Here is a 26,936-nt window from a genome sequence, read left to right as displayed (position 1 = left end):
GATCTTGTGTGAAAAAACGAAGTGACTCTACAGACTTTTTATTCGACGTAAAATATTTGATGTAACATATCTACGTTATTTAATCTAGACCCATCCTATTTCCAGTAATGTTTAATTTCTAACGAATGTTTGATGACGTAAAATCGATAATATATTTCTACCAGATATTCTACGTAACACATTATCGATTTTACGTCATCAAACATTCGTTAGAATTTAAACTTTACTGGAAATAGAATGGGACTATATTAAACAGTTACCATAGGGTATTAAATAAAAAGGCACTAAATTTCAATGCCCATGTGGCCCATGGGCGCCGCCATACCAGACCACCAAGTGATCAGTAGATGTGCTACAATGCTAAGAGATAGGAATTTTTCAGACAAATATCATCAAAATTACTGAAAATTTATAGGCAACTTAATAATACATACGGGGATTCTGTTTTTTATTATACATACGGGGATTCTGTTTTTTAGTATGTTTTCAAGAACTAAATTTTGAAAGTTTTGGTCGACGGAAAAAATATCGACGGAAACTCTTACAATAATACTACAAAGTTGCAAAAAAATTACAAATTTGCTAGAAAATTTAAACAAGCATCCCGCGTTTCCAATTGAAACACAGGAAAACCACCCGCTGTGCCAAAGGTCACTTTTCCAGACATCCTGTCTAGACGCTGTAATGTCAGCACCCATCTGGTCACGTGGGCATTAAATTAAGTGCCTTTATTTAAATGCCCTAAGACAACTGTTAAATGACGTAGATATGTTACATCAAAATATTCTACGTCGAATACTCGGGAGTCTGTAGCGTCCTTAAGGGATCCAAAATGAGCGTTTATTGCGTTTCGACAGTATTTTTTATGGGACATGAGAGCACCTCAGACCTATCGAATTGCATTCTGAATACGAAGAATGTCTTTCTGATATCAAATAATTTTCATTTTTGAAAATCACAATATAATACAAATTTTATGACAAATTATAACAATTTGATATTTTTCAAATTTTTGATATATAACAGTCCTCGAAGTAAATTATATAAATCTAATGATATATTCTTAAAGTGTATGTAGCAGGGAGGAAAAGCCGACGGTCAATTGAAAATTTTGACCTTTCATATTGAAGATATGGATTTTTTCCCAAAAAGACCTAATTTTTTTTGGTGTTTTGGGAAAAAATCCATATCTTTAATACGAAAGGTCAAAATTTTCAATTGATCGTCGGCTTTTCATCCCACCTACATACACTTTAAGTATAAATCATCAGATTTATAAAGTTTACTTCAAGTACTGTTAAATATCAAAAATATCAATTTTTAATGATTTGCCATAAAATCTGTATTAAATTGCGAATTTCAAAAAATCAAAATTATTTGATATCAGAATGACATTCTTCGTATTCTGAATGCAATTCGATATGTCTGATGTGCTCTCATATCCCAAAATAAATACTGTCCAAACGTTCATACCCCAGCCCTTAATTTGCACAATTTACCATTCTGTTTTTATGTCCCATTTGATATCCACACCCCATTTTAATGTTAGTAACGAAACATCTACATTTTGAATGTCAGTGTGCTGATCACCACAGTTTATGTCAAGCATTTTGAAGACCTGAGCGCAAGAAGATCGTAAGTCCACTTGGCCCCTCAACATGTATACACTAAAGTTACGTGTAGTTTCTTAGGGTTTTATAAATGTTTAATACATGTTCCAGGGTGAAAACATCATGAAAGGTTGTGAAAGATTTGCTTTGGCCCCTGAACATGTATAAAACATTACCAAACTATACGAAACTACATACGCAACTTTAGTGTATACATGTTGAGGGGCAAATTGGACTTACGGTCTTCTTGTGCTCTGGTCTTCATTTGGAACAATTAAAACTGCCATTCTCTTAACGTCATTGGCACTGAAGTAAACGGAGCACCCAAAGTTTTATTGTCCATGGTCTTGATTAAGTAGAAGAAACATTACTTTGTTGTTATTTTCACATTTGCCTTTACATTAAAAATGTTCATTCTAATAAGAGAAACATTAAATGTTATTCAAATGTCAAAGGAAATGCGTACAAACTGAAGTGGTGTGAATTACAGAATATCCATTAAGTTTTGCAGGGAAAAGAAAAATTGTGCAAGTGAAAAGAGGAGTGGAGTCGTATCGGGTGAGGTATAAAGAACTTTTATGCTAGAAAGTTAGTTTGAACCGAAAAAGGAATAATTCCTTTAGAACGCAAAAATCAACCTTGATTTAGGTTAAAGTCAGTTTCAGATCTGGTGTCTTTATTCCGCATTGTGTGCTCTCATTCAAAATACATGGTGCATCGTGGACAAAGGGTTAAATTGGGTATCGCAGTAAAATGATTCATAAAAATTAAACGGTAGTTGCGATTCACTTCATTTTTTCACAGGTGATTATTGAGTCTGACATTTATAAAAACGCTCAACAATGGGAAATGTTCAACTTGGTTCTCACGTAGGCCTAAATATCAATTCTTAGTCCTACTGCACTTTTTTGACTCATCCTGTAGCATAAGGGGGCTGGCATTTTCTTCGGAAGGGGGGTCCCAAAAATACTGGGGGGGGGTCATAGAATTTTCAGACCAAAAATAGGGGGTTATAATTTTTTAACACCCAAAGTAGAAGAGGTTATAGAATTATTAAGGGCTGGTGACTCAAAATTTTCGCGCACTGCGCGCGCATTCTTAACTTCGTAATCGAAATGTGCATACAATCTATGCAAATTTTTACACGCCGCGCGCCTTCTTTACACTTACAATAAAAATTTTAACGCGCTCCACACACTTTCTTCACTTTTAAGTTTTGACGCGCTCCGCGCCTTAGTTCCGGCAATGAATAATTTTTCTTGAGTCTGTGTAGTTGGAAGGGGGGGGGGGGATCATAAAATTTTTCGACCCGCGATAGGGGGTCATAAAAAATTGACTCCGGTCACCGACATATTTGTGACCCCCCTTCCGAAGAAAATGCCAGCCCCCTAAGATTCCTGCAAAAATCAACAGTGTTAAATCTCAAAATTTGATTTTACTTTACTGACTCGAGGAAGGTATAGGCCTACGGACTATAACAAAGTTGCCAAAATCTGAATTTTGATGATTTTTACGATCCTCCGGATGAGTGAGCAAATCACTGCAAAGGCCTTTAAGTCATAAATATTCATTCAATATTGGTAATTTCTCAAAATAAGCTCTACAATATTATCAGGCACATATTGGTTTTAATTAGGTCGCTAAACCCATCGTCAAATATTTAGAAGCTTGTCAATTGAATAAAATGTATGATAAAGATATTTATGGTGTTATTGCTGTATAGACACTTCCTCCTGCATTCGAAAATCAGACTTCTCAGATTCCTGTCCCGTTTTATCCGGTTCACCTCGGCTGAGTTATGGACCATTCCACTAATTGGCATTTTCCTGCCGTTGATGGGGTGAACATCGATATCACGCAATAACGAAAGCGAATACAAGAAAGGTATCACGTGCACGTGATTATAAAATAACGAAAGCGAATACAAGAAAGGTATCACGTGCACGTGATTATAAAATAACGAAAGCGAGGTCAAGAAGGGCGTGATATCGATGTACACCCCATCAATGGCAGGAAAGTGCCAATTGTAGGAATGGTCAGCAGCACTTTGAGAACAATGCTGCTTCCAATAGCGATCAGAATAATATTTAAAATAGGGCTTTTCCAATTGAAATCCATACATCCCTTAAGTGAGATATAACCTTAATCTCTCACACAGGGGCGTATATTTCCAATGGAGTCACCCATTCAGGTATTATCCCCATTTAAAATTCAAACTTCCTGTGTGAAAGATTTTAGACACCTCAACAAATGAGTAAAAAATTACTCAATGTTGAGTAATTTTTTACTCAACAGTTGAGTTGTGACCTATAATGAGCTCAATGTTGAGTAATTTTTTACTCAACTGTTGAGCTGTGACCTTTTTACTCAGTGTTGAGTAAAATATTTTTTACAGTGTATAAAGGTTGCCGAGTTGGCCTGAATCGCATCGTCTGTCTGTCGTCGCTGATTTGGTCGAGTTACCGCACACATGGCAATGATATTCTGTCGTTGTAATTCATACAGTAAACCAAGCATAATCACCCTCTGCATAATCACATCCATTACTCAAAAGGAATAAAAAATATTATGACCCAGTTCGTGTTTCCCATTCATCAAGCCTCATAACAGAATTCGGCCATCTGTAATCTGGTGGAAGTCATGGTTGCCATAATTACAGCCACAATCGCCATGATCGCGGGTCAAGTCATCAATTAGTCGCCCAATTTATTCTTTAAACCGCTGGATAGCATAGGACATCAGCCTATCAAAGTCGCGGGAGCCAATGTCGAACAGTTACTCTTTTTTTTTCTTAACCATTGGCTTCTTTTAGGACAAAACACGGCAAAAAGGCACGGGGAAAATCTTCAGAAATCGCCCAATTGCGGGGGTGCTCACCCGGATGGACGTTTGATTAGCTTCACATTACACGCAACACTTGATACACTATGGACCACAATGCCTCATCCCAGTGGCATAGTTCAATAACCTCAATTAAACAATCGTAGTGCAAAATTTGACCTCAAGTTGCAGGGTATGAGTTTTTGTACTCAAAATTTCAAAGGTCATACAATGAATGTAGGCCTACTAAATGTATTGGGGTTAAAGAACGAACTGTGCATTGATAGATGAGCATGTTGTGGATCCTAGTGATATGAGAGACGCAGAAAATAATCTGGGAAAATAATCTCCCCATATGTTTCATAAAATTATCCGTTTCATCCATCTGTGCAGTTTCCAACGTGTAATTTTAGTAGACCAAAGTGGTGCATTGTTAAAATCCATTTTAATTCCGTTGAAAAATCATGACTTTTTCCTACGACCTCATTGTAATAATGATACGGGGCGATCCGTCCATCTAGTGTCTTTTTCAAAGGCCAAAATCCAAAAATGTGGACATTTTTACATAAAGCAAGTGCACAATTAACTATGTAAAACCCAGTGGAAGGCATTTTCTTCATTCCGTATTGTTTCCAAAATATTTGAGATGCTTTGAAGTGTTTTGTGCCCTCCAAAATGAAAGTTAAATTTGGGTTCGAACCATTAGCTTTCTGGATCGCTTTCAAGCTATCTTTGTAGTAACCTTTGAACCCGAATGCAGGCGTCCAAACAAAACCTTTTTGACCACTTAGCATCCGAGTAAAGTTTGTCACTTGTTCTGAAGTCTTTAGATTTCCAAACCTACAAAAGCATATGAAAACAAAAATACGAAAGTATTAGTATAACATCATGAGAGTATGTATTTAGAACTAGCCCCGTTTCACAAACCGCGACTCCTCTCGAATAGCGAGCGGAGCGAGCACCGAGCGTAGCGATTTGGAAAATCATCATACAGGTATCAGAGTACAACACAGAAGCCAGTGCTATATGTATCTACATTTAGCTCAATCGGTAAGCCGTTAGACTCCGCGGTGCATTTGTGTGCGAGTTCCTTATATAAATCTATATATAAATCTTTATATAAATCCTAACTTACTCTCCTCGATGTATGGACGGGTTCATCGTGGTTAAGTTCGTCCTGTTTCCTACGTCTTGTTCATACCCATTTGTTGGGGCAAGATTGAATCTGAAAAAAAAAAGATATTATATAAATCTCTATTTCATGTCAAACTTTATTTTTCCTACTTCGGGGCAGTGGTAGCATTAAGGCCCGAAAGTCGGGGGTTGTTTTCCGGTGTTTTTCACTCCCGAGCTTGCAGAAAATCCAAATACATGGGGTGAAAATTAAATCTCGGGGGTGAAAAATATTTTGCAGTGTAGTCAGGGGTAGGAGTAAGGTCCAAAAGTAGAGGGTCAGAGTTACCCCCGAGCTTGCACATTCCCAATATATGGAGGGTGAAAAATTAATATTTTTTAAATTTAGGGGGTCATTCACCCCCAATCGGGGGTTAACGCTACCCCTGCATGGGGGGAGGGAGGAGGCACTCGACTTCGGAAGTGACTGGGATGTGCGGACAGCTGTTCGAAACTAGTGGTCTTTCGGTGAGAGCATAGACACCGAAAAAATGGGTCTCTCAGTGAGAAGGCCCTAAAAATGGGCGTTTCCGTGTGACTGGGGAAAATCTTACCAAAAAAGTGGTCATTCAGTAAGTCTGAGAAAAATTTTGTGTCAAAATATAAAAGTTGATTCAAAATTTTCAAAAATACACGACAATTTAAAAAAAATTTTAAATGTTCCCAAATTTTTCCCAATTTTTGTGAAAAAAGTGGGTCTTTTGGTAACAGGAAAACAATAAAGGGTCATTGGGTGAGAGGGAGTTCAGTGAAACAAAAAAAGCTGGTCACTGGGTGTTAGGGAGTTGAAAAATGGGGGTCAGTGTGGCCGCACATCCCCGTCACCAAATTTTTGGTGAGTGGCCCAGGCTTCGCGTCTGGTCCTGCTCTCTGCATCTCTGTTTTACTGCCCTACTCCTTACAACACCATCTCAATATTCAATTTCCTGATATTGAGGTTGTTCTACACCCCCTGATAAATTTTGTGACTAATTTTGATTAGGTCACAATTTAAAAAGTTATGTATATTATAGGAGCAAGGAATCCAATTACTTCACTGAAAATTCAGTGATTCAAGACAAGTGGCTTATTATTTATGTTAAGATATGAGGTACATTCTAGCGGTACCTCTTTTCTTATCATAAATAACCTACCACTTGTCTTGAGTCACTGAAATTCCAGTGTAGTAACTGGATTCCTTGCCCCTATAATATACATAAATTTTGTTATCAGTGTGTTATTATTTTTTGAGAAAAATGCAAAAATAGTCACAAATTTATCATGGGGTGTAGTACCACCTATCGTACATTTTTATACAATAATTATGTTTTTCTGTTTTCTTCACATTTTTACCTGAAAACGAAGTCCATACTATCAATGAGCTGTCCACATTTAGACCCAGCTAAGATTCCGCCACTACCAACCACACTGCATGTTTCATATGGCGATGAAGACAATAAAGATGTCTGCATGGTCAGTCAAATAGAAAAATAGAAAATTCAAATGTTTGGATGTTTCAGTAAGCTTCAGCAGTTTTGTATCAGCATAAAATATATTATGTAGTGTTAACAATTTTCTTGATGTAAAACTTCTGAAAAATAATAAAATGATTGACACCATAGACTCTGAATACAGAAATCTATGTTGACACAGAGTATCAATTTTCCTGTGAAAAAGAAAACGTTTTGTGGTGGCACCCGGCTGAAGAATAGATAACAGAAGATGTCAATGATGATGATGATGATGAAAAAAGGGCTCTGTTCTTCTCTACACCTTTCTGCCATGTTGCAAGTCATTTGGACTTACAATGCCTGAAAAATCCTGGAATTACTGATAAAATTACCATTTTAAAAATTAGGCCTACTAATAATAGCCACTAATAATAGCCAGGTGAGAAATTATGAAATATATTATAAATATACTAGAATATAAATTTGTTGAGGCAAAACTCATATATATAAATAATAATAAAGCTTAAATAAATAATATGTTGTAATTGCCAGGTATAAATATTTTTATTCGTAATTCTTTTACGTAACACACCTTGAAAAACAATAAATGCATTCAAGTGCATGTATTAGGAAACGAACGAATGTTACCATATTTCTCGACACCATTATGTTCACTTCAAATAGCGCAAACTTTGCAATGCAATGTCAGATTTTAATGGGGTAAAAACTCTGCTGAATTTAATAAGTTGCAAAATTCAAATTACACATACTCATTTTAGTCATTTTCTTGCCTAACAGTCCCCTTAACATTTTGCAAATATATTACAGCTGATAGCTTGGATGACTGCTGTAGCCCCAACTTAGAAACTCATGGCCCGACTTAGTAAGCCGAGAACCGCAAAATTCTTAAAGAGGAAGACCCGCTAGAGCAGTTCTTCTGGGGGGTGACCCAAGCCTGTCTGGTTATCAAATTAATCAGTGATAAGGTTATCTCTAAATTTAACAGGTGCTAATTGATGTTTTATAATGTTATTGCATCAATTAGCACCTGTCAAATTCAGAGATAAACTCATCACTGATTAATTTGATAACCAGCTAGGTTTGGTTCACCCCAGAAGAACTGCTCTGGCGGGGCTCTCTTTAAGTTGCGTGTAATATCCTTACCTTAGGAAGCATATCGAATATAGCCTTCGTAGTTTTTACTGTAGAACTCGATATGACCGTTTCATGAGAGAATCTAACGGTGTGTTTTCTTGCGTTAACATTATATGTTGACTTGTACTCATGTTGGTCTCAGTCTCAAACTTCAATCTATAACAAAACATGTAAAACAATCGTTAAAGTGGTTAAACACCAAAAATATTAGAAGCTTGGGCGAAAATCAGGCTTTTTTTAATGATTTTTGAACAAAATTTTCTTGAGCATTTTCAACCATTTTTTGGTGAAAACTTCTCAAACATGGAAAGGTTTGGCTACAAAGGGATTCTAAACGCATCTATGCATAGTTTCCACCTCGATACACCTGAGCGCACAATTTCGTCCAAGAGCTTCCAAACAAGCAGTGAATTGTCTCTACACAGTCTTTGTTTACACTATACTACACGGTTGAGTGCATAGCATCATAAGAGATGTGTGAGCTTCCAGCTGGTGACTAGTGGAAAATACGGCATCTGTGATTGGTTTTTGTCAAAACCCCGAATGTTCCCATGCCTTCATCCAAACAGATTTTTTTATATTGAACAAAAGATAACACTTCCCCCTAAAAACACTTTTTACTCCAATGATAGAACATGTAGAACTCCGTGCATGTTCAACGGTCAAAATATCCAACATGTCCAAAGGGGTTTCTTTCACTTTACCTCATTATTTCGGCTTAAAATTGACAGACCCCCCCCCTTCCTGTCCGTTATTGCTAATGATAATTTAATAAATTATTGCAGCATTTTGAGTAAAGAATAACAAAATTAAAATTTGACGGAAACCGTTCATTATAGCTTTAAAGCCATATTATAACATTTGCTGAGGAGAACGCCCTCAAAAAAATTTATAATTCTGGTTTTTACACGATTGTAATGTACTTTAGTCAATTAAAGATAGTCTGCAAAAATCAAGACTTTAGGTGCTGTAGTTTTGTCAAAATCCGAGATTTTGAATAAAACGATCCGAGATTTTGAATAAAACGATGGAACCGGCGTTTTATTATTACGATGGAAATATTAGTCAAACACGAATGCACAGTACGTACACGGCGTGCGGGATACACATACACACACCCCCGAGGATCGTACCGTATTACAACCGCGGGAGTAACATGCATGGGCGCTAGTAGTAAATTCCAATTTTCTATGCTTTACCTCACTTGTTCGGCTCAAAATTAAAAGGGACATATCTGACAGTAAAAGCTAACATTTTATGGAAAATAAATACTAATCTATTTTTACAGAAATGTTATAAGCTTGGCTTGGCTTTAAGCATGGCTTTAAGCTAAATCACCTAAAAATTTGAAAGACTGCATGGATATAAACACAATGGTTTCTTGTTGTTACTATAAAGGTTACCATGGTTACGTGTAAAGCCTATTGAATTACCTCCCAGACAGTAGAAAATATTGTCTATATGATTACACACTATCGTGATTTTAAAAAAGCAACCAAAATACTGCGAGGCGTATAATATAATAAGCCAGGATTAAATAATTTTTCATACTTAGGAGAATATGCGCATATTGAATATATATTTTCTTATCTCAAACATCAAATCAGGCATTAAGAGTAGCTTGATAAGCTTAAAAAAAGATACATGGATATTGAAATTATTATCAAACATCTGCAGTAGCCTATGTTTTGCCCAGAAGATTAAATTAAAAGAATCTGATTTTAAAATGTCATGAATCATTTATTCATTTTATTTATAAAACATTTATTTATTTATTTATTTTTTACTGCTTCAACTATACTAGCGAGTAGTTACCCATTTGCTTCTATTGATGTTCTGTGTCTTAAAATAAATATTTGCATCTCCACCGTTAGATTTTTTACCGATATTTTTATGCGGAAAATAAATTTTTCAGTGATCAGTGACAAAATGGACCGTTTTGGTATAAAATTGGATCGATTGAGCCCACATTTATATTGGTCGAGCTATGAGTTTCAAAATATTAATATTTTAAAACTCATAGCGAGACCAATAAATATTGGACGTAAAGCATCCAATCTTATCATTATTATGTTTTGGATCCAATATTTTTACATGCACTTGGATTCAACAAAACATAATAATGATTAATATTGGACAGGACTGGACAGGCAAATATTTGTACCTAATATAGCCTAATTCTTTAACGGATGGAATACTGGTATTTTGTCACTCCAAAATATCGCGAGAAAGTGGAAATCTGAATTAAAAGTGAATATGTTTTAACTCACTTTCGGTGGGCACGATACGGGTTCTACCTCGCAATCGGAGGGTTGCGAGTTCGAGCCCCGACGGTACCATCGTGTTGTACACTTGGGCAAGGCGATTTGCATCACTTGTCTCTCTCCACCAAGGGTGAAATAGGGAGCTGTTAGGAATATTGCCCATTGAGCGCCACCCAAAGGTATTTAGCATGCCTTGGGCATTGTATGTGACATACTCTAAGCGCTGTGTAAATGTCAACATTTTTTAAACATTAATACCACCGTTCATATCAAAAAGCCCATTATCAACAAGTCATACGCCAAATAAGAACACCCTAAAATTCATCAAAATCCAGATTTGTGTATTTTAGGAACAGGTATTATTATTGTATGTGTTTATTTAATATATTGGACGTTGGGAGTGGAGTATAAAGGGTAGTGATTGTGCCGGGTGATTGTGGACGGAATGTGCTTGTTTCCGGTCATCTCTCAGAATCTCAAAGGAAAAAGGGCACTGTTGGAACAAGAATACTTTGGTTGGAAAAGTACGGTGTCTGATCTCCGCCAAACTCCCCCTTTTATAATTCATCTCCCCAAATTTTCAGTTTTCCCCCTTTTTGTGAAACTGCTTTCCCCCTTTTTCAAATATTTCCCCCTTTTCCCCCTTTTCGACTTTCCCCCTTTTCAAATAGTTCCCCCTTTTCGACTTTACCCCTTTTCAAATAGTTCCCCCTTTTCGAATTTCCCCCTTTTCATATAGTTTCCCCATTTTCGAATTTCCCCCTTTTCATATAGTTCCCCCTTTTCGAATTTCCCCTTTTCATATAGTTCCCCCCTTTTCGAATTTCCCCTTTTCATATAGTTTCCCCTTTTCGAATTTCCCCCTTTTCATATAGGCTCCCCCTTTTCAAATTTCCCCCTTTTCATATAGTTTCCCCTTTTCAAATTTCCCCCTTTTCATATAGTTTCCCCTTTTCGAATTTCCCCCTTTTCATATAGTTCCCCTTTTCGAATCTCCCCCTTTTCATATAGGTTCCCCCTTTTCGAATATCTCCCTTTTCATATAGTTTCCCCCTTTTCGAATTTTCTTTTCACTTTTACATAATACCATTTTACAGATTTTTCCCCCATTAAAATAGTTTCTCCCTTATTTTTTTATTCCCTTTTTTTTTACTCCCTTTTTTTTTATTCCCCTTTTCACGATGCGTAGGCACGGACCATCTATAGTACCGTGCATTCACGTCCCATGTACTTCGATATTGAAATAGGTCCGGCCTACACGTTGAAAGCACGTGATTGTCTGATACAAATTCTTGAGCTAAATAAAATGAATAAAATGATACTTATTATGTAATTTATGAATTCTATAGGATATAGATCTACATTTAAGAAAAATCATAATCTGAATTATATCATGCAACTAAATAAAGACCCAGGAAAAGGCCAGGAGATTGGAATTCGAATCAATTAGATTGGCTTATTAATCGTTATTATTTTGGACTTGTCTCGACTTTAAAAAAAGACTAGGCTTAAGGGGGTACTACACCAATTTTGCGCCTATTTTTGCAATTTTCTCAAAAATTATAGCACATTGGTGTAAAGTAAGATATGTATATTATAGGGGCAAGGACTGCAACTACTGTACTGAAAATACAGCAACACAAAGCAAGTAGTTATTGATTTATTGATCAAATATTGGTTTTCCCTCATTTTTGACTGTTACTCCACAACTGTTGGCTGTGCTGAAATAAAATTTCCAGTGCAGTCGTTGTAGTCCTTGCCCCTATAATATACATATCTTACTTGTCCCCAATGCGCCATAATTTTTGAGAAAAATGCAAAAATAGGCACAAAATTGGGCAGGGGTGTAGTACCGTAAACTGGGGTAACTTTGGGCACTTTTCAGAGTTTTTAAACCACTGCTTCCAAACAAAACCAATTATATTTCTAATTAACTCTTTTTTGTGACATTAGGGTTCCTTCTACACCTTGAAGTTGAAAAAGATTTTATAATAATTTTGTAAGGGTGCCCTAGGGGTTAAAAATGACCTGACCAAAGTTACCCCGCCTTTGGGGCAACTTTGGTCACAGTATTACATTCCATGAAGGAAAAAAATCAAAAAATTGATCTTCGCTGAATATGGGCAAGTTGTTGTTTTTGTGACATTTGACACCTTGCAAAATTAATCAAACACACATACTTGCTCACAAATATCGATTTTTATTTTTCTGAAAAAATGTAAAAAATGCAGATTTTGGTCAAAATCCCTTTTTCGTAAATTTCAAGGAAATTACACATGAGCGACTATTATTTCTTCCAAACATATTTCTTAACAAATTGACACCAAATATGACTAAAAACAATATTGCTGTACGAAAATATGACCATTTAAAAAAATATATTTGACCGACCAAAGTTACCCCGCTGACCGAAGTTACCCCATTTTACGGTACCCCCTTAATTGCTACTTAATTCTTCATCTAACATATAGGGCCTACTAATTCTTTTTGGATTTTTGAGGCGTGCACCACTGACCGAAGTCCCTGGTTCATTTGTCTGGTCAATTGAATATAGGGCCTACGCCATAGAGCCTTTGATTAGAAAGCACATTTTTATTGTTAACGGGATTGTTGACAAACAAAGAATAGAGAAAATTACTCGGAACTGGCTTAAAATAAAGTTGCATAAAATCACACAGCCACACTTGTCATAAATATGCAATGCCCATTTTGTCCAGGCCCGTTTTATAAATGTATGCTTTTATTGTCATTTCACTGTTAAGACCGCTTGTTTTAAACTTTGGTGCTAACTTTAAAAAAAAACTTTTGAATAATTATATAGCACAAACAATTCTTATTATCTAGGCTTCTGTAACAATGGCAGCCAGTTGTTTGTTGTCTCTGACATATCCCTGTTTATAGACAAGTTCTTCACAGACTTTCAAATATCATTGCTATGAATTTGACCAGCATAAATATTTATGCATGCCATTTCACCCGTTTAACATTCTGAACATCATTTGGTTTATCAATCATATCGGATTTGCTCTTTGTACAGCCCCTCTATAAACGTGCATAAAAGTTGACGGATCCCTAACCCATTGAATTTAGCGGCGCTTGCACAACAGGCTATAAATCTACCTACGTTGGTATCCACATTCATGTAGAACGCCTTTCCAATAATGGCTGTAGCGAAATGAGCTCTAGTGAGTGCACGGTACTCTCCAGGGTCCAGGCTTACTGGTAAAGCCTACGCACGGAAAACGGGGAGTACCCAAACAAAAAGGGAGTATTAAAAACAAAAGGAGTATTATTTTAAAAGGGAGAAACTATTTAAAATGGGAACCTATTTGTGAAAAGCGGGAGGAAAGTTAAAAAGGGATTATTTGTAAAAGGGGAACTATTAATTTTACAAAATGGGTGAAAATAAAAAGGGTATTATTTGTAAAGGGGTAATTCGAAAACGGGGAAACTATTTGAAAAGGAAATTAAAAAGGGGGAAACTATTTGAAAAGGGGGAATTCGAAAAGGGAAAAACTATATGAAAAGGGGGAAAGTCGAAAAGGGGGAAACTATTTGAAAAGGGGAAAAAGTGAAAAGGAGAAAATATTTGAAAAGGGGCAAGTCGAAAAGGGGGAAACTATTTGAAAAGGGGAAAGTCGAAAAGGGGAAACTATTTGAAAAGGGGTAAGTCGAAAAGGGGGAAAGTCGAAAAGGGGAACTATTTGAAAACGGGGAAAGTTAAAAAGGGGAAATATTTGAAAAAGGGGAAAGCCGGTTCGCAAAAGGGGGAAAACTAAAATTTGGGGATATGAATTATAAAAGGGGGAGTTTGGCGGAGATCAGACACCGTAGTAAAGACCGAAAACTACGCGCCTATAACTTTAACAATGCTAATTTTGCATTAAAGAATAAAAACCTCCCTCCCTCGCTCATTAATTTATGAAAATCCTCTGGACGAGAACCAAAATATTAATTTAATACGGCCTTTACAGAATATAACATTACCATTTTCTAAATAATTGCGAATCAGTTATTGTAATGACCCCGGGTGGGCACTCAACACAAATGACCATACGGGTATGCTCCCCCGGAAAGACCCCTCTTTTTGGATTTCGCAGCTCCGAAAGACCCTCTATATTTGACCAAAATAGAGCTCCGAAAGACCCTCGATTTTGATAATTTCAGCTCTGAAAGGTTTTTTCAGGCGATTTTCAATCAGAAAGCCAAGAAAGACCCTTGATTTGGACTGTGTTCGCAGCTCCAAAAGTCCACATTTTAATTGTTCGCAGCTCCAACATGTCCAAAAGACCCCCTTTTATCGGTACGCCGTCAGCTCCCAAAGACCCACCACCTCACAATTCCGGGGGAGCATACCCACCAAAATTTTTCGATGCCCCCCCCCCAGGGTAATGACAGTTTGTGATAAAATAAAAGTAATGCAGGCCTAACGTATTACACGACCAACAAACGTGTTACCATAACAACAAGGCTTCCTAATGCAAGTTAATCCTTCATGAGTTAATGTTGATTAAACTGACTGTTCTAAAGCCTGTATATAATTGAACATAATTTGACAATATCCATGGCGTGGCAACTACTATTACATTATAGTCTAAAATATTAAATTCTCATAGTACAAATACCCTACCTGCTACCTCCCATTAATTATTGAAGGTGTTATAATGCTATGTTTAAACTCCCTTTCGGTGGGCACGGTACGGGCTCTACCTCGCGATCGAAAGGTTGCGAGTTCGAGTTCCGACGGTGCCATCGTCTTGTAGTGCACTTGGCAAGGCGCTTTGCCTCACTTGTCTCTCTCCAGAAGGGGTGAAATGGGGAGCTGTTAGGAGTATAATATTGCCCATTGAGCGCCACCCAAAAGTATGAGCATGCCTTGGGCATTGTATAGCAGCTGCCATAGTATTGAGTATCTTTGTTCTAACGACAACGGAAGCGCTTTGATACTATTTATAGTTTTTGCCAGCCTTGTCAATTTTACCAGCCCCACTGGATGACATGCTATATAAATGCTATATTCAGCTATTTATCTGATGATCGCCGTTTTAGGCGTGAAACTCCGAGTATAATAAATCATGCTGTTATAACATAATTACGCTGTATTTTAAATGCTATCTTCAGAAGATAGAACATGAAAAAACAATCAAAATATAGGCCTACAAGCCTAACACGCACGCGCTCTGCTGGACCTGGTAATCATTGCCACTTTAATTTTTTGGTAATTTAATATAAAACGAATGTGTTTTATCTTTAACAATAATTACATTATCACTACCCAGCAAACACAAAACGTTTTCGACATCATTCGCAAAAGGTTATAAAAGGTTGTCAGAAAACGTTTAAATGTCGGGTTATATAAAGGGTACATTAATGGTATAAAACGTTTTCATAACATTTAAAAACATTTGTTGGTAATTCACTGCACAGCAAACACAAATGTTTTACAGAAAACATTTAAATGTCGGGTTATATAAAGGGTATAAAACGTTTTAATAACATTCCAAAAACATTTTTGAAAACTTGGTACAAACCATTCTAAACAGAATGTTATTTTGGGGTTGAAAAAATATTTTGCAAAAAAAATGTTTGCCCAAAATATTTACATTTACGTTTTTAAAATGTTTTCACGACCTTTATATAACCCGACATTTAAATGTTATTAAAACGTTTTGTAAAAAACATTTTAAGAGTTCACATTTCTGTGTTTGCTGGGTGCAAATATTTTAACATGTTATTTAAGTGTTGACAATATATTTGGCCAATAGTGTTTGCAAAAATAGTTAACAATGACATTTCGAAAACATTTTAAAAATATTGTTGTAGTGTGTTTTCATACAAAACGTTTTAAAACGATTTCATGACCTTTATATAACCCGACATTTTAATGTTATAAAAATGTCTTTACCTAAACCAAAACCCAAAATATAACTTATTTAAAACGTTTTAAAAACGTTTTTGTGTTTGCTGGGTATGTACTACTTACTTGAAATATTTGGACCTTGCTTCGTTGTGTTTCCACGGATGTGATAATATGTTTGATATATTAGCAAACACTTTGGCTTCAGGTCTCCTTGGTATCGATGCGATAAAATCTTGCATCTCATAGAAAATATTGATAGAGTTTGGTGTTGTAGCCGGAATGCTGTTGTAGATAAAATTTTATAAAGATAAAATAGGATGATAAAAAAAAATTTTTAAATGCTTTATGATATTATTTTTGTGTTTATCTATTTATATAGGCATATCTATTGTGTGATCTTTTCATCTAGCTCTCTGTTGCCATGTATAAGATTTATTTTGCTTATACACTCAATTTTGGTATACACACTTAAGGGATGGGGTATGAACGTTTGGACAGTATTTATTGTGTGACATGAGAGCACATCAGACATATCGAATTGCATTCTAAATACGAAGAATGTCCTTCTGATATCAAATAATTTTGATTTTTTGAAATTCGCAATGTAATACACATTTTATGGCAAATGATTAAAATTTATATTTTTTATATATAAACAGTACTCGAAGTAAACATTGTAAATCTGATGATTTATACTTAAAGTGTATGTAGGTGGGATGAAAAGCCGACGATCAATTGAAAATTTTGACCTGTCGTATTGAAGATATGGATTTTTCTTCCCAAAACTCAAAAAAAATTAGGTCTTTTGGGGGGTAAAAATCTATATCTTCAATATGAAAGGTCCAAATTTTCAATTGATCGTCGGCTTTTCCTCCCAGCTACATACACTTTCAGAATATGCCATTACATTTATAAAATTTACTTCGAGGACTGTTATATATCAAATATGTGAAAAATATCAAATTTTAATAATTTGTCATAAAATTTGTATTAGGCCTATATCGTGAATTAAAAAATGAAAATTATTTGATATCAGAAAGACATTCTTCGTTTTCAGAATGCAATTCGATATGTCTGATGTGCTCTAATGTCCCACAAAAAATACTGTCGAAACGCTCAAACGCTCATTCCAGATCCCTTAAAATGATATTGAGATAAACTTAATTGGTTTTAGCAGACGCGCAAGAGGTATGGGTTCTAAATATATAGCAGTAAAACCACGCAATTTCTAAATCTTAGTTATATCACAGATAATGGAACACATATATTGTGTTTCAATACCTGTGGTTTTATTCTTACTATTAATTTGTATGGTTGAACAAGAACTGTCTTTAAAAAGACAACGCCATGGATGAATATCGTGTATTTTTTTAGTAGTATTTTTTTTTTGTGAAATATAAATTAACCGGGTGTTTAAAAAAGCTTTACAAATCTAATAATATTAAACTTCCGGAGGTGGAGAGTTGTATTATTTAGACGACGACGACGACGACGACACGACGACGACGACACGACGACGACGACGACTACTCAACGCGATTTACAATAGCTAAAAACATACAATTTTATACAGCGAAAACAAAATAATGTATTATACACTGTATTGTATTACCATGATTACACACCTTTGCACAGTATTTGTGTGGGACCTGAGAGCACATCAGACACCAAAATGCATTGCTCCGTGAATGCGTGGAATATCCTTTTGATATCAAATTTAATATTTTAGGTCTGTTTGGGAAAAATGTAAATCTTCAATAGGCCTACAAAAGGTCAAAATATCCATGATAGACGGCTTTTCATACCAGCTACATACATACACTTTGAGTAGGCCTACATATCATTAGATTGACAAAGTTTACTGCAAGAATGGTTTAATAAATATAAAAAATATAAAAAAAACATCAATTTTTAATAATTTGCCATACAATTTGTATTTTATCGCAAATTAAAAAAAAAAAATCAAAATTATTTGATATCAGAAGGATATTCCTCGTATTCAGAATACAATTTGGTGTGTCTGATGTGCTCTCCGGCCCCACACAAAATACTGTGCAAAGGTGTATACCCGAACAATTAGGGCCTATTACTTAGTATATTGATATGGATCCCCAATACTGAAACATAGCTGAAAATAAGCTAACATTGCCATTGAAATCAGACTGAAATGAGTGCAAATATTGTGAAACAATATCAGGCAAAACAAACAATGAATCGTGCAGAATGTGAAAAAAATCTCTAACTGCTGGCCATAAACCAGCTGCTGACATCATTCACGGGAAGAGACAATTAAACATCCTTCAATAGGCTTTTCAACTTTTCAACTCTATCTTTTATTCCTGTTCAAACAATACCCAGATGTTGCGATTTTTAAATTAAACTGCTCTGCATTTTAGGCATAACAGTATACCGCACGCTTCAATAAGTCCCAAAGGTTTGAGATTATTTTCTCAAAATAGCAAAAAATATCTCAAGAACCATTGGACCAATAGCTCATATTAATGCATTTGTCATGCTGATTCAAATTAAGGTCATGGAAATGTAAATTTCTGGAAATTTTGAACATAAAATCTGAACTTGTCGTCTGCAGTCAACACCAGTGGAAGCAAAGTGGAGACTACACTGCAAAAAAAAAAAAACTGATAACACTTAATAAACACCAAAACGCGTATATTTTTTTATATTTTAGGCCTACATGTAAAATATAGGAGGTGTTACATACGATTAACACCATAACACGTTATAGAGGTATTTGTGATAAAAATATATATAAACACTCCAACACGTTTATAACTTTATATCACCGATAAAAACATGTTAAAGTGTTACTAATCCATCAATAAAACCTTCTATAAACGTGTTAGAGTAAACGTATACAATGCCTCCTATACCATGTATACGTTTACGTGTAGAATATAAATATTTATATATAAACGCGTTATAGTGTTTATTAAGTGTTATCCGTAGTTTTTGCAGTGTATCAACACATATATTAAAACACTATAAACGCTCCTAAACACACAATCAAAATGATACGATCCGAAACACTAAATGATTTTAAAACACATCCTAGTATTTAGCTATTTTAATATTTAAATACTTTGATGTGTTTATCATTAACACAAACATATAACATAATATACATTGTACCCATCTACACATGCCTGCTTTGAAGAATAAACACACTGTTTGTCTAAGCAGAGAAGAGAAGTTATCATGGTTATTATGGTTATAGTGTGTTTCGTTCTTAAAAGCAATATAGCTACCTAAATACTTGTTTTTATCATTATTTAGTGTTTAGGGGTGTTTATGGTGTTTAATTTAGTGTTTGCCTCCCAAACCTTAAATGTGTTAGAACTTAGAAGTATATAAAAGTGTTGCAAGTAAACATGTTGAAGCATTTAGATATGGACCAGTATGCTTTAACTATAGCATGACTTGAGCAATTTCGCATAGGTCAGGACCATGTATTTTCCATGGACTGACAGTGTATGTAAACGCCCCCCCCCCTGCCGACACACCCCTATACCCCCGGTACCCCTTCTTGAGCGTCTTGGCGAAAAAAAATCGGGTCACCAGTTAGCAATTTTATTCTAATCAAGGCGAGCGAAGCGATTTTCAACAGTTATCGGGGAATCGTGACCCGAGCCCCCCACTCACTTTCGAAATAATGTTTCTGCTTTTATTTGTTTGTTTTAAAACAATTTGTAATGTCATGTCAGTCTTGCTTTAATCATTGTACGTTTGAGGCTTTGGTTTCTGACAGATATATAACTGCTTAATGATTTTAACACATTTTACTGTCATTAACCATGGCCTGGTTGACCGGACACACAAACATGACGTATACGTGTACTAAGGAACTTTGACGTCACGGCCTACATAATAATCTTGTATTGCATTTCAAGACCCCCCACCTTACCTGCAATAGCTGCCAGATGTCATCTATATTTAGGGACCGTTCACAAACCCCATAGAAAAGCATATAAACTCAATTTTTCCAGGAAAATTTGTGGTCATTTTTTTCAGGGCCCCCCCTTAGGAGGGTCAAAAATTTTCAGGGCCCCCCTTTTTGCATCAGGCCCCCCTTACAAATGTTTGTGAACGGTCCCTTAAGATGTGTACAATCCGGGTGTACAATATAGAATGCAGAAATTGTCAAATGCCTGTAGGGCAGCTATTGCAGATAGGCTTTTCTTGCATAACCCCCTCGATATAGTGACCTACGGGACATGTCATCCATATCATTTTCTTAGAAAAACGTCGAGACACTTAAATGCTGTGGTATGTTTGGACTACATGGGACATTTCATTGAAGAGATTGGTTCAGCATTTACAACATATTCGCAATGCATTGTGGACCAGTTTGACTGGACATTTGGTACAGTTTTGAACTCTGACCTATCAGGAAAATGATTTTCTTTGTTTTATTATTATTATTATTGTTGTTGTTGTTGTTGTTGTTGTTGTTGTTATCATTATTATTATTAATGATTCTTCTAATAGGATCGACATAAAACAATAAGTTTGTTTTTAGGTCTAGACATTTTTATTGTAAATACAAAAAATTGCAATGCGCAACTGGAGCCGTTTTGTTTGTTTGATAAAACGTATATAAAACGTTTTCATAAAATTCAAAAACTTTTTTTGAAAACTTACTGCAAAATATTCTAACATAATGTTATTAGTGTTGAGAAAATATTTGGCAAAATATGTTTGCAAAATTTTTTTATGATAACATTTTGACAACGTTTTAAAAATGGTGTTATAGTGTGTTTTCATACAAAACGTTTTAAAAACGTTTTAAAACGTTTTAAAAACGTTTTAAATAAGTTATATTTTGGCTTTTGATGTTAGTAAAACGGATTTTAATAACATTAAAATGTCGGGTTCAGACCTAAAGGTCATGTTTAAAACGTTTTAAAACGTTTTGTGTTTGCTGGGTATTTACCTTACTTATACTCAGCAACCTTTGGACATATATTTTTCGTAATGAAACTCGGAGGTTGGTGATGCATTTGGTACTTTACTCATACTACACTATTTGGCATCCTTTTACATTATGCACCAGCCTTAAAATCAGTGGAATCTTTTATTTTTTGTATTTTACTACCCAATATTCTAGGCTATAGATCATCATACTGATAGTATTGCTAAATGAAGATATGGGACAGCTGTGAAAAACGGTAATTACGAGCAGAGGACATGCTAAAAAATCACTCATTTTTATTATTTTGATGGGGGTCCTAAAACAAAACAAACAAACAACAAAAAACAACAACACTAAAGCCTAATGATAAGTAACTATATACTAAGGTTTATTTTGATATACCTTAAAAAGATTTGCCCTTCAAAGTGTTACATTTGCTTGCAAAAACATATGGTACTCGTGCTACCGTACGGTAACTCGTGCTGTAACAGTTTGTCCGCCCAAAAAGATAAAAGGTAATTAAGTAATACATGTAAATTTATATACATAACAAACGTTTCAAAAAACACGTGAAAAAAATCATAGAATTACGTAAATTGCAACATTCCTTGAGTAATTTAGAACTAAATACAGGGAAAAAACCCTGAAGATGTGCAAAGGAGATCCAAAATGTAGGTCTTTTGTACTCAAAAAAGTAACAAATTTGGCCAAAAACAGGTTTTTCTAAGCAAATTCAAAGTAAACATGCACCAACTTAACCGTTAGAGAACTTGATTTAAAGAGCACGTTAAGGGGGTACTAGTTACTACACCCCTGCCCAATTTTGTGCCTATTTTTGCATTTTTTCTCAAAAATTATAGCGCATTGGGGACAAGTAAGATATGTATATTATAGGGGCAAGGACTACAACTATACTGCACTGGAAATATTATTTCAGCACAGACAACAGTTGTGGAGTTACAGTCAAAAATGAGGGAAAACCAATGATCAATAAATCAATAACTACTTGCTTTGAGTGGCTGAATTTTCAGTACAGTAGTTGTAGTCCTTGCCCCTATAATATACATATCTTACTTGTCACCAATGTGCTATAATTATTGAGAAAAATGCAAAATAGGCATTAAAATTGGCCAGGTGTAGTACCTAACCTCTTTAATTTGATACCAAATTTACTATTGTAGTAATTGTAGTTTTGAAGTTCTGAGCATTTTTCATGTTTTGCTTGGGTATACCCATTTGCAAATCGCATTCTTACATTGTAATCATACACCAGCTTGTAAACTGCTTTTTTCACCTCATTTTTTAAATCTTAGTAAGCCCAATTAAATTAATTAAATAAAATGACTGATTAATCTTTCATAAATTATAGGAAATTCATACTTTTTCGCAATAAAACTCCGAGGCTGGTGATGCGTTTGCAAATTGCACTCTTACAATGTAATACACGACAGCTTGCACTGCTTATTTGTGCTAATACTTTAATTAAAATTAAAGTATTAGCACAAAATCCTATAACATCCACATCCAACATGTCCAATCATCTTGGTATCTGATCACTCATATTAATAATGCTAGACATGTTAGAGCAATACAAAAGCCAAATAATTTATTAGGCTGTTGTAATATCAGTCCAACTTACTCAATGGATATCGCAATTATTCAGTCGCTCCATTTTAACCGCGTCGCAAAAACATTGTTGTATATAATAAATGGGCTATTCCAGAAAATAAGTACACACCCTATAGAAGAGTAACTTTAAACAAAAGAAATGTTTGGATTTCCAAGTTTGCTTTCTAAAAACGCCCGGAATTTCAGTTGCCAATGGCACTGGCAAATGCTTGGAAATGCAATATAAAATGAATAGAAAATCATGGAATTGTCCCAAATGCGCTCTCAAATTGAAGATATAACTATTTTCTGCTGGATTTGTTTGCCTTTGGACACTTTAAAATCTGGATTTCAATAAATTACGACAGGACAAGAAGTCAATTCAAACTCCTCTATAGGGGTGTATCTATTTTCTGGAATAGCCCAATCCGCGAAAGGAATTTCCCACCGGAGGTGACACTCCTCATAAGACCCGGGTCATGCAATATTTTGGGTCCTTTTCATATAATCTCGAAAATCGCAATGCCAAGAAGGTATGAACCCCGGAGTGGTGTCAAATGACAGAGAAAAAAAGTAAAGAATATTATAAAAACATATTCTCCACAAGTGGTGACACTAATGATAAGACCCGGGTCATAAGGTCAATGTTCATATTTTGGGTCTTTTCGGGTGTCTTTTCTCTTTAAACATGTTAAATATCTTTCAATATCTCGAAAACAGAACAACTTGATTAATCCGATTCATTAGGGGTGGTGCAATAATTATGTGTACCCCGGGGTGAATTATAGGGGGGCAAAGATTTTTGGCAGGCCAAAAGGGGGGCAAGCTTTTTTGGCAGGTCAAAGGGGGGTCAAGCGATTTTGGCAGGTCGAAAGGGGGGGCAAGCAATTTTGGCACAGATATTTTGGGCACCGTTTCTATATTACGCCCTAAAAGGTGTAGGAAAACGTTAGGAACACGTTCAAATATGCAAAATTTCCTGCTCGCTGCACTCGCACTATATGATAAGACAATTTAAGGTTTTAAATTCGGGTTCCCCAAAATCTTGCATGTGTAAGGGGGGCAAAGATTTTTTGGCACGGCAAAGGGGGGGGACAAAGGTTTTTGGCACGTCGAAAGGGGGGGGCAAAGATTTTTGGCACGGCCAGAGGGGGGGGCAAGCGATTTTGGCAGACCATTTTGAGAATTCACCCCCGGGTACACATAATTATTGCACCACCCTTACGTCACTTCTACCGTGATTTTAGTCAGTTCATTCATTCATTCATTCATTCATTCATTCATTCATTCATTCATTTTTTACCAAATTATTAATACATGTACCTTGCTGTGGTTCTCTTTATAGTTGTTGTATTTAACATCGATTGTAAAGTTGTAGCGACCGATACGGGTACATTTAGGATACTTGGTCGGTTTAATACAAAAGCCGTTGAACTGTCGAGGTAAACGTACCACCATATTCCGTAAAGGATAATGCTGACACCAACCAATGACAGGAATTTCTTAGGAAAATTCGTAACCATGACGACATTGTTTTCCTCTCTTTAACTGCTACCTTAATTAAAAGACAAAGAATATTATAGAACTTTAGAACAAAAACTCTGAATAATGGTCCGTTCAATATTTACGTAATTGGAGTTTTGAGTTTAAAATCCAAAATACAATCTTGTGGGTCTATATAGGGGGAAATCTATTCTTTTTTATTGAACCATGGTTGTTGTTGGGGTTTTTGAACTCCCAAACACGCCCTGGCTTTAATATATAAACGGCCCCTATTACACAGCCGACATCACACTATATATTCGTCGTAGAAGTGATGATGTAACAAGATTAACTGCAATAACAATAGGTTAAAACAATTGTTTAACATATCGCTCTGCACTACAAGTAGGTTGCACTCATCACCTGTGTATGTCTGCGATCGTAGATTGAATACAATACCGCTCTTTTCAAAGATAGGCCTACTAATCTTATATAGGTGCGAGTGATCAACATGATATGCATATTCCAGGTCTTCTTAAGGGCTGGGGTATGAACGTTTGGACAGTATTTATTTTGGGACATTAGAGCACATCAGACATATCGAATTGCATTCTGAATACGAAGAATGTCATTCTGATATCAAATAATTTTGATTTTTGAAATTCGCAATTTAATACACATTTTATGGCAAATCATTAAAATTGATATTTTTGATATTTAACAGTACTTGAAGTAAACTTTATAAATCTGATGATTTATACTTAAAGTGTATGTAGGTGGGATGAAAAGCCGACGAACAATTGAAATTTTGACCTTTCGTATTGAAGATATGGATTTTTTTCCCAAAACACCAAAAAAAATTAGGTCTTTTGAGAAAAAAATCTATATCTTCAATATGAAAGGTCAAAATTTTCAATTGACCGTCGGCTTTTCCTCCTGCTACATACACTTTAAGAATATATCATTAGATTTATATAATTTACTTCGAGGACTGTTATATATCAAAAATTTGAAAAATATCAAATTTTTATAATTTGTCATAAAATTTGTATTATATTGTGATTTTCAAAAATGAAAATTATTTGATATCAGAAAGACATGCTTCGTATTCAGAATGCAATTCGATAGGTCTGAGGTGCTCTCATGTCCCACAAAAAATACTGTCGAAACGCAATAAACGCTCATTTTAGATCCCTTAACCTAATTGCTATTGTTGTTAACCCTGTTACATCATCACTTATACGGCGAATAGGCCTACCGCCAATAAAAAATCGAACTCACTTTTCCTTCCAGTTGGAAAAAAATATCTAAAATTTAATATAACATTTTTTTTGGTGATACACCCTGTATATCGCATGCAAGGGAATGCAAATCCCTAGAGCCTTGTGCACGTCAAATTATGGAAAGCAAATGTCTCGACTCTCGAGCAACAACAATTCAACAACCGTGCCAACAAATTTAACAACCATTTCCTAAATATTCATTCACCGTCGTAGTGAATTAAATATGATACCGTTACTGATTCACGCTTGGCAATCTAGCCTCCCATAGACTTTTTGTTGTAATCATTTTGATCATGGTTCCGAACACAGATATTATCTCATAGCGTGAACCAGTTGTTGACCTGGCAACGATGTATTACGTCACACAATGCGCTGATATAGCGAATAATTCAGTTTCGAAGTGATTACGTAATGCTTATAACTGGATCACGCTGATGTTGCCATGTAGAGTGCTCATTTGGTTTGTGTTGTGATAGTTTCGGTCGTGGTTCGAGACTACAAAAGCGTGATCCAGTTTACAAGGTGATAATCGGATAACACGTAACACTGACTAAACACTTCGATACTGAATTAATAAGACAAACTATAGGCCTACAAACAGTAGCCAATAGTGAACATTTCAAAATGCAACATAGAGTAGGCCTAGTAAAAAAAGCTAAAAGATAACTTTAATACCAAAACTTTCACTGATATTAAAGTTCTCCAATACCTGTCACGTACAGCATGTAGATAGCATTATTTGATGGACGCTTTTGGTAGCCTGGCTGTACAGCCGCTGTTCTTGTGAATTAATATACTGTATGATGATGACGAGAATGATGACCATACCATGCCACGTACACGCCGTCAGTCACCCATTCCATGTTTCACATGTGCATTTCAAGCGCCTTCATTGAGCAGAAAACATATAGCTTCTGCTATGGTTGTCATATATCCAAGTAGGCTTTAGTGACGTCATTATTAAATAGCAAAGTCAAGTTCACGTTGCATGTAATATTATACGATGCATGACGCGCCAAGCTGGGTGAAACTCTAGTAGGGCTATAATACAGTACATGTATTTGTACGTGTGGTGCTATTTTATCCAGGGTGATTTCAATTCAATCCCTGTTTCCACCCATTTCCACAACCACACAGCTAAATGCGTTCTGGAAATTAAAACGGTTGCTATGGTGATAGGCCTACAACTTGGAGCTACTTGGCTTCTGCTGCAGCAGCTATAAATAATTACGAAATGCAGAAACAAACTAAAGTCTGCTAAAACGATCACCATGCAGAAAAAAACTCGCGCATATCGTTTTTCAGATCGTCGCGCATGAAT

The 26,936-nt window shown here is 35.6% G+C and overlaps 1 protein-coding gene across 2 annotated transcripts; it reads right to left on the bottom strand.

Moving 5' to 3' along the window:
- Positions 1-3,294: 3,294 nt before the first annotated feature.
- LOC140143507 (alpha-2,8-sialyltransferase 8F-like) lies at positions 3,295-26,789 on the bottom strand. Of its 2 annotated transcripts, XM_072165337.1 has the most exons (7): positions 26,325-26,781; positions 24,174-24,405; positions 16,436-16,594; positions 8,198-8,344; positions 6,936-7,048; positions 5,566-5,655; positions 3,295-5,270 (listed from the first exon to the last, which is right to left on the bottom strand). In XM_072165337.1, the coding sequence occupies exons 4-7, from the start codon at positions 8,207-8,209 to the stop codon at positions 4,808-4,810; spliced, it is 678 nt and encodes a 225-aa protein (XP_072021438.1). In that variant the 5' UTR covers positions 8,210-8,344; positions 16,436-16,594; positions 24,174-24,405; positions 26,325-26,781; the 3' UTR covers positions 3,295-4,807. The 2 variants fall into 2 exon arrangements, with proteins under 2 accessions (XP_072021438.1, XP_072021439.1); XM_072165338.1 differs by lacking the exons at positions 3,295-5,270; positions 5,566-5,655; positions 6,936-7,048 and having other exon boundaries at positions 8,216-8,344; positions 26,325-26,789.
- Positions 26,790-26,936: the final 147 nt, after the last annotated feature.

This window comes from Amphiura filiformis, unplaced genomic scaffold (assembly GCF_039555335.1).
Source record: "Amphiura filiformis unplaced genomic scaffold, Afil_fr2py scaffold_22, whole genome shotgun sequence".
Taxonomy (NCBI): Eukaryota; Metazoa; Echinodermata; class Ophiuroidea; order Amphilepidida; family Amphiuridae; genus Amphiura; species Amphiura filiformis.
The sequence above is the reverse complement of the archived record's forward strand: the minus strand, read 5'-3'. Positions and strand labels throughout refer to the sequence as shown.

What these genes read in the sequence shown, in the direction of transcription:
- LOC140143507 (XM_072165337.1), bottom strand. An exon ending in AGTATGGACTTCGTTTTCAG is followed by an intron (nt 5,656 to 6,935) that starts GTAAAAATGTGA and finishes TTTTTTTTTCAG; the next exon opens with ATTCAATCTTGCCCCAACAA. An exon ending in CCGTCCATACATCGAGGAGA is followed by an intron (nt 5,271 to 5,565) that starts GTAAGTTAGGAT and finishes ATGCTTTTGTAG; the next exon opens with GTTTGGAAATCTAAAGACTT.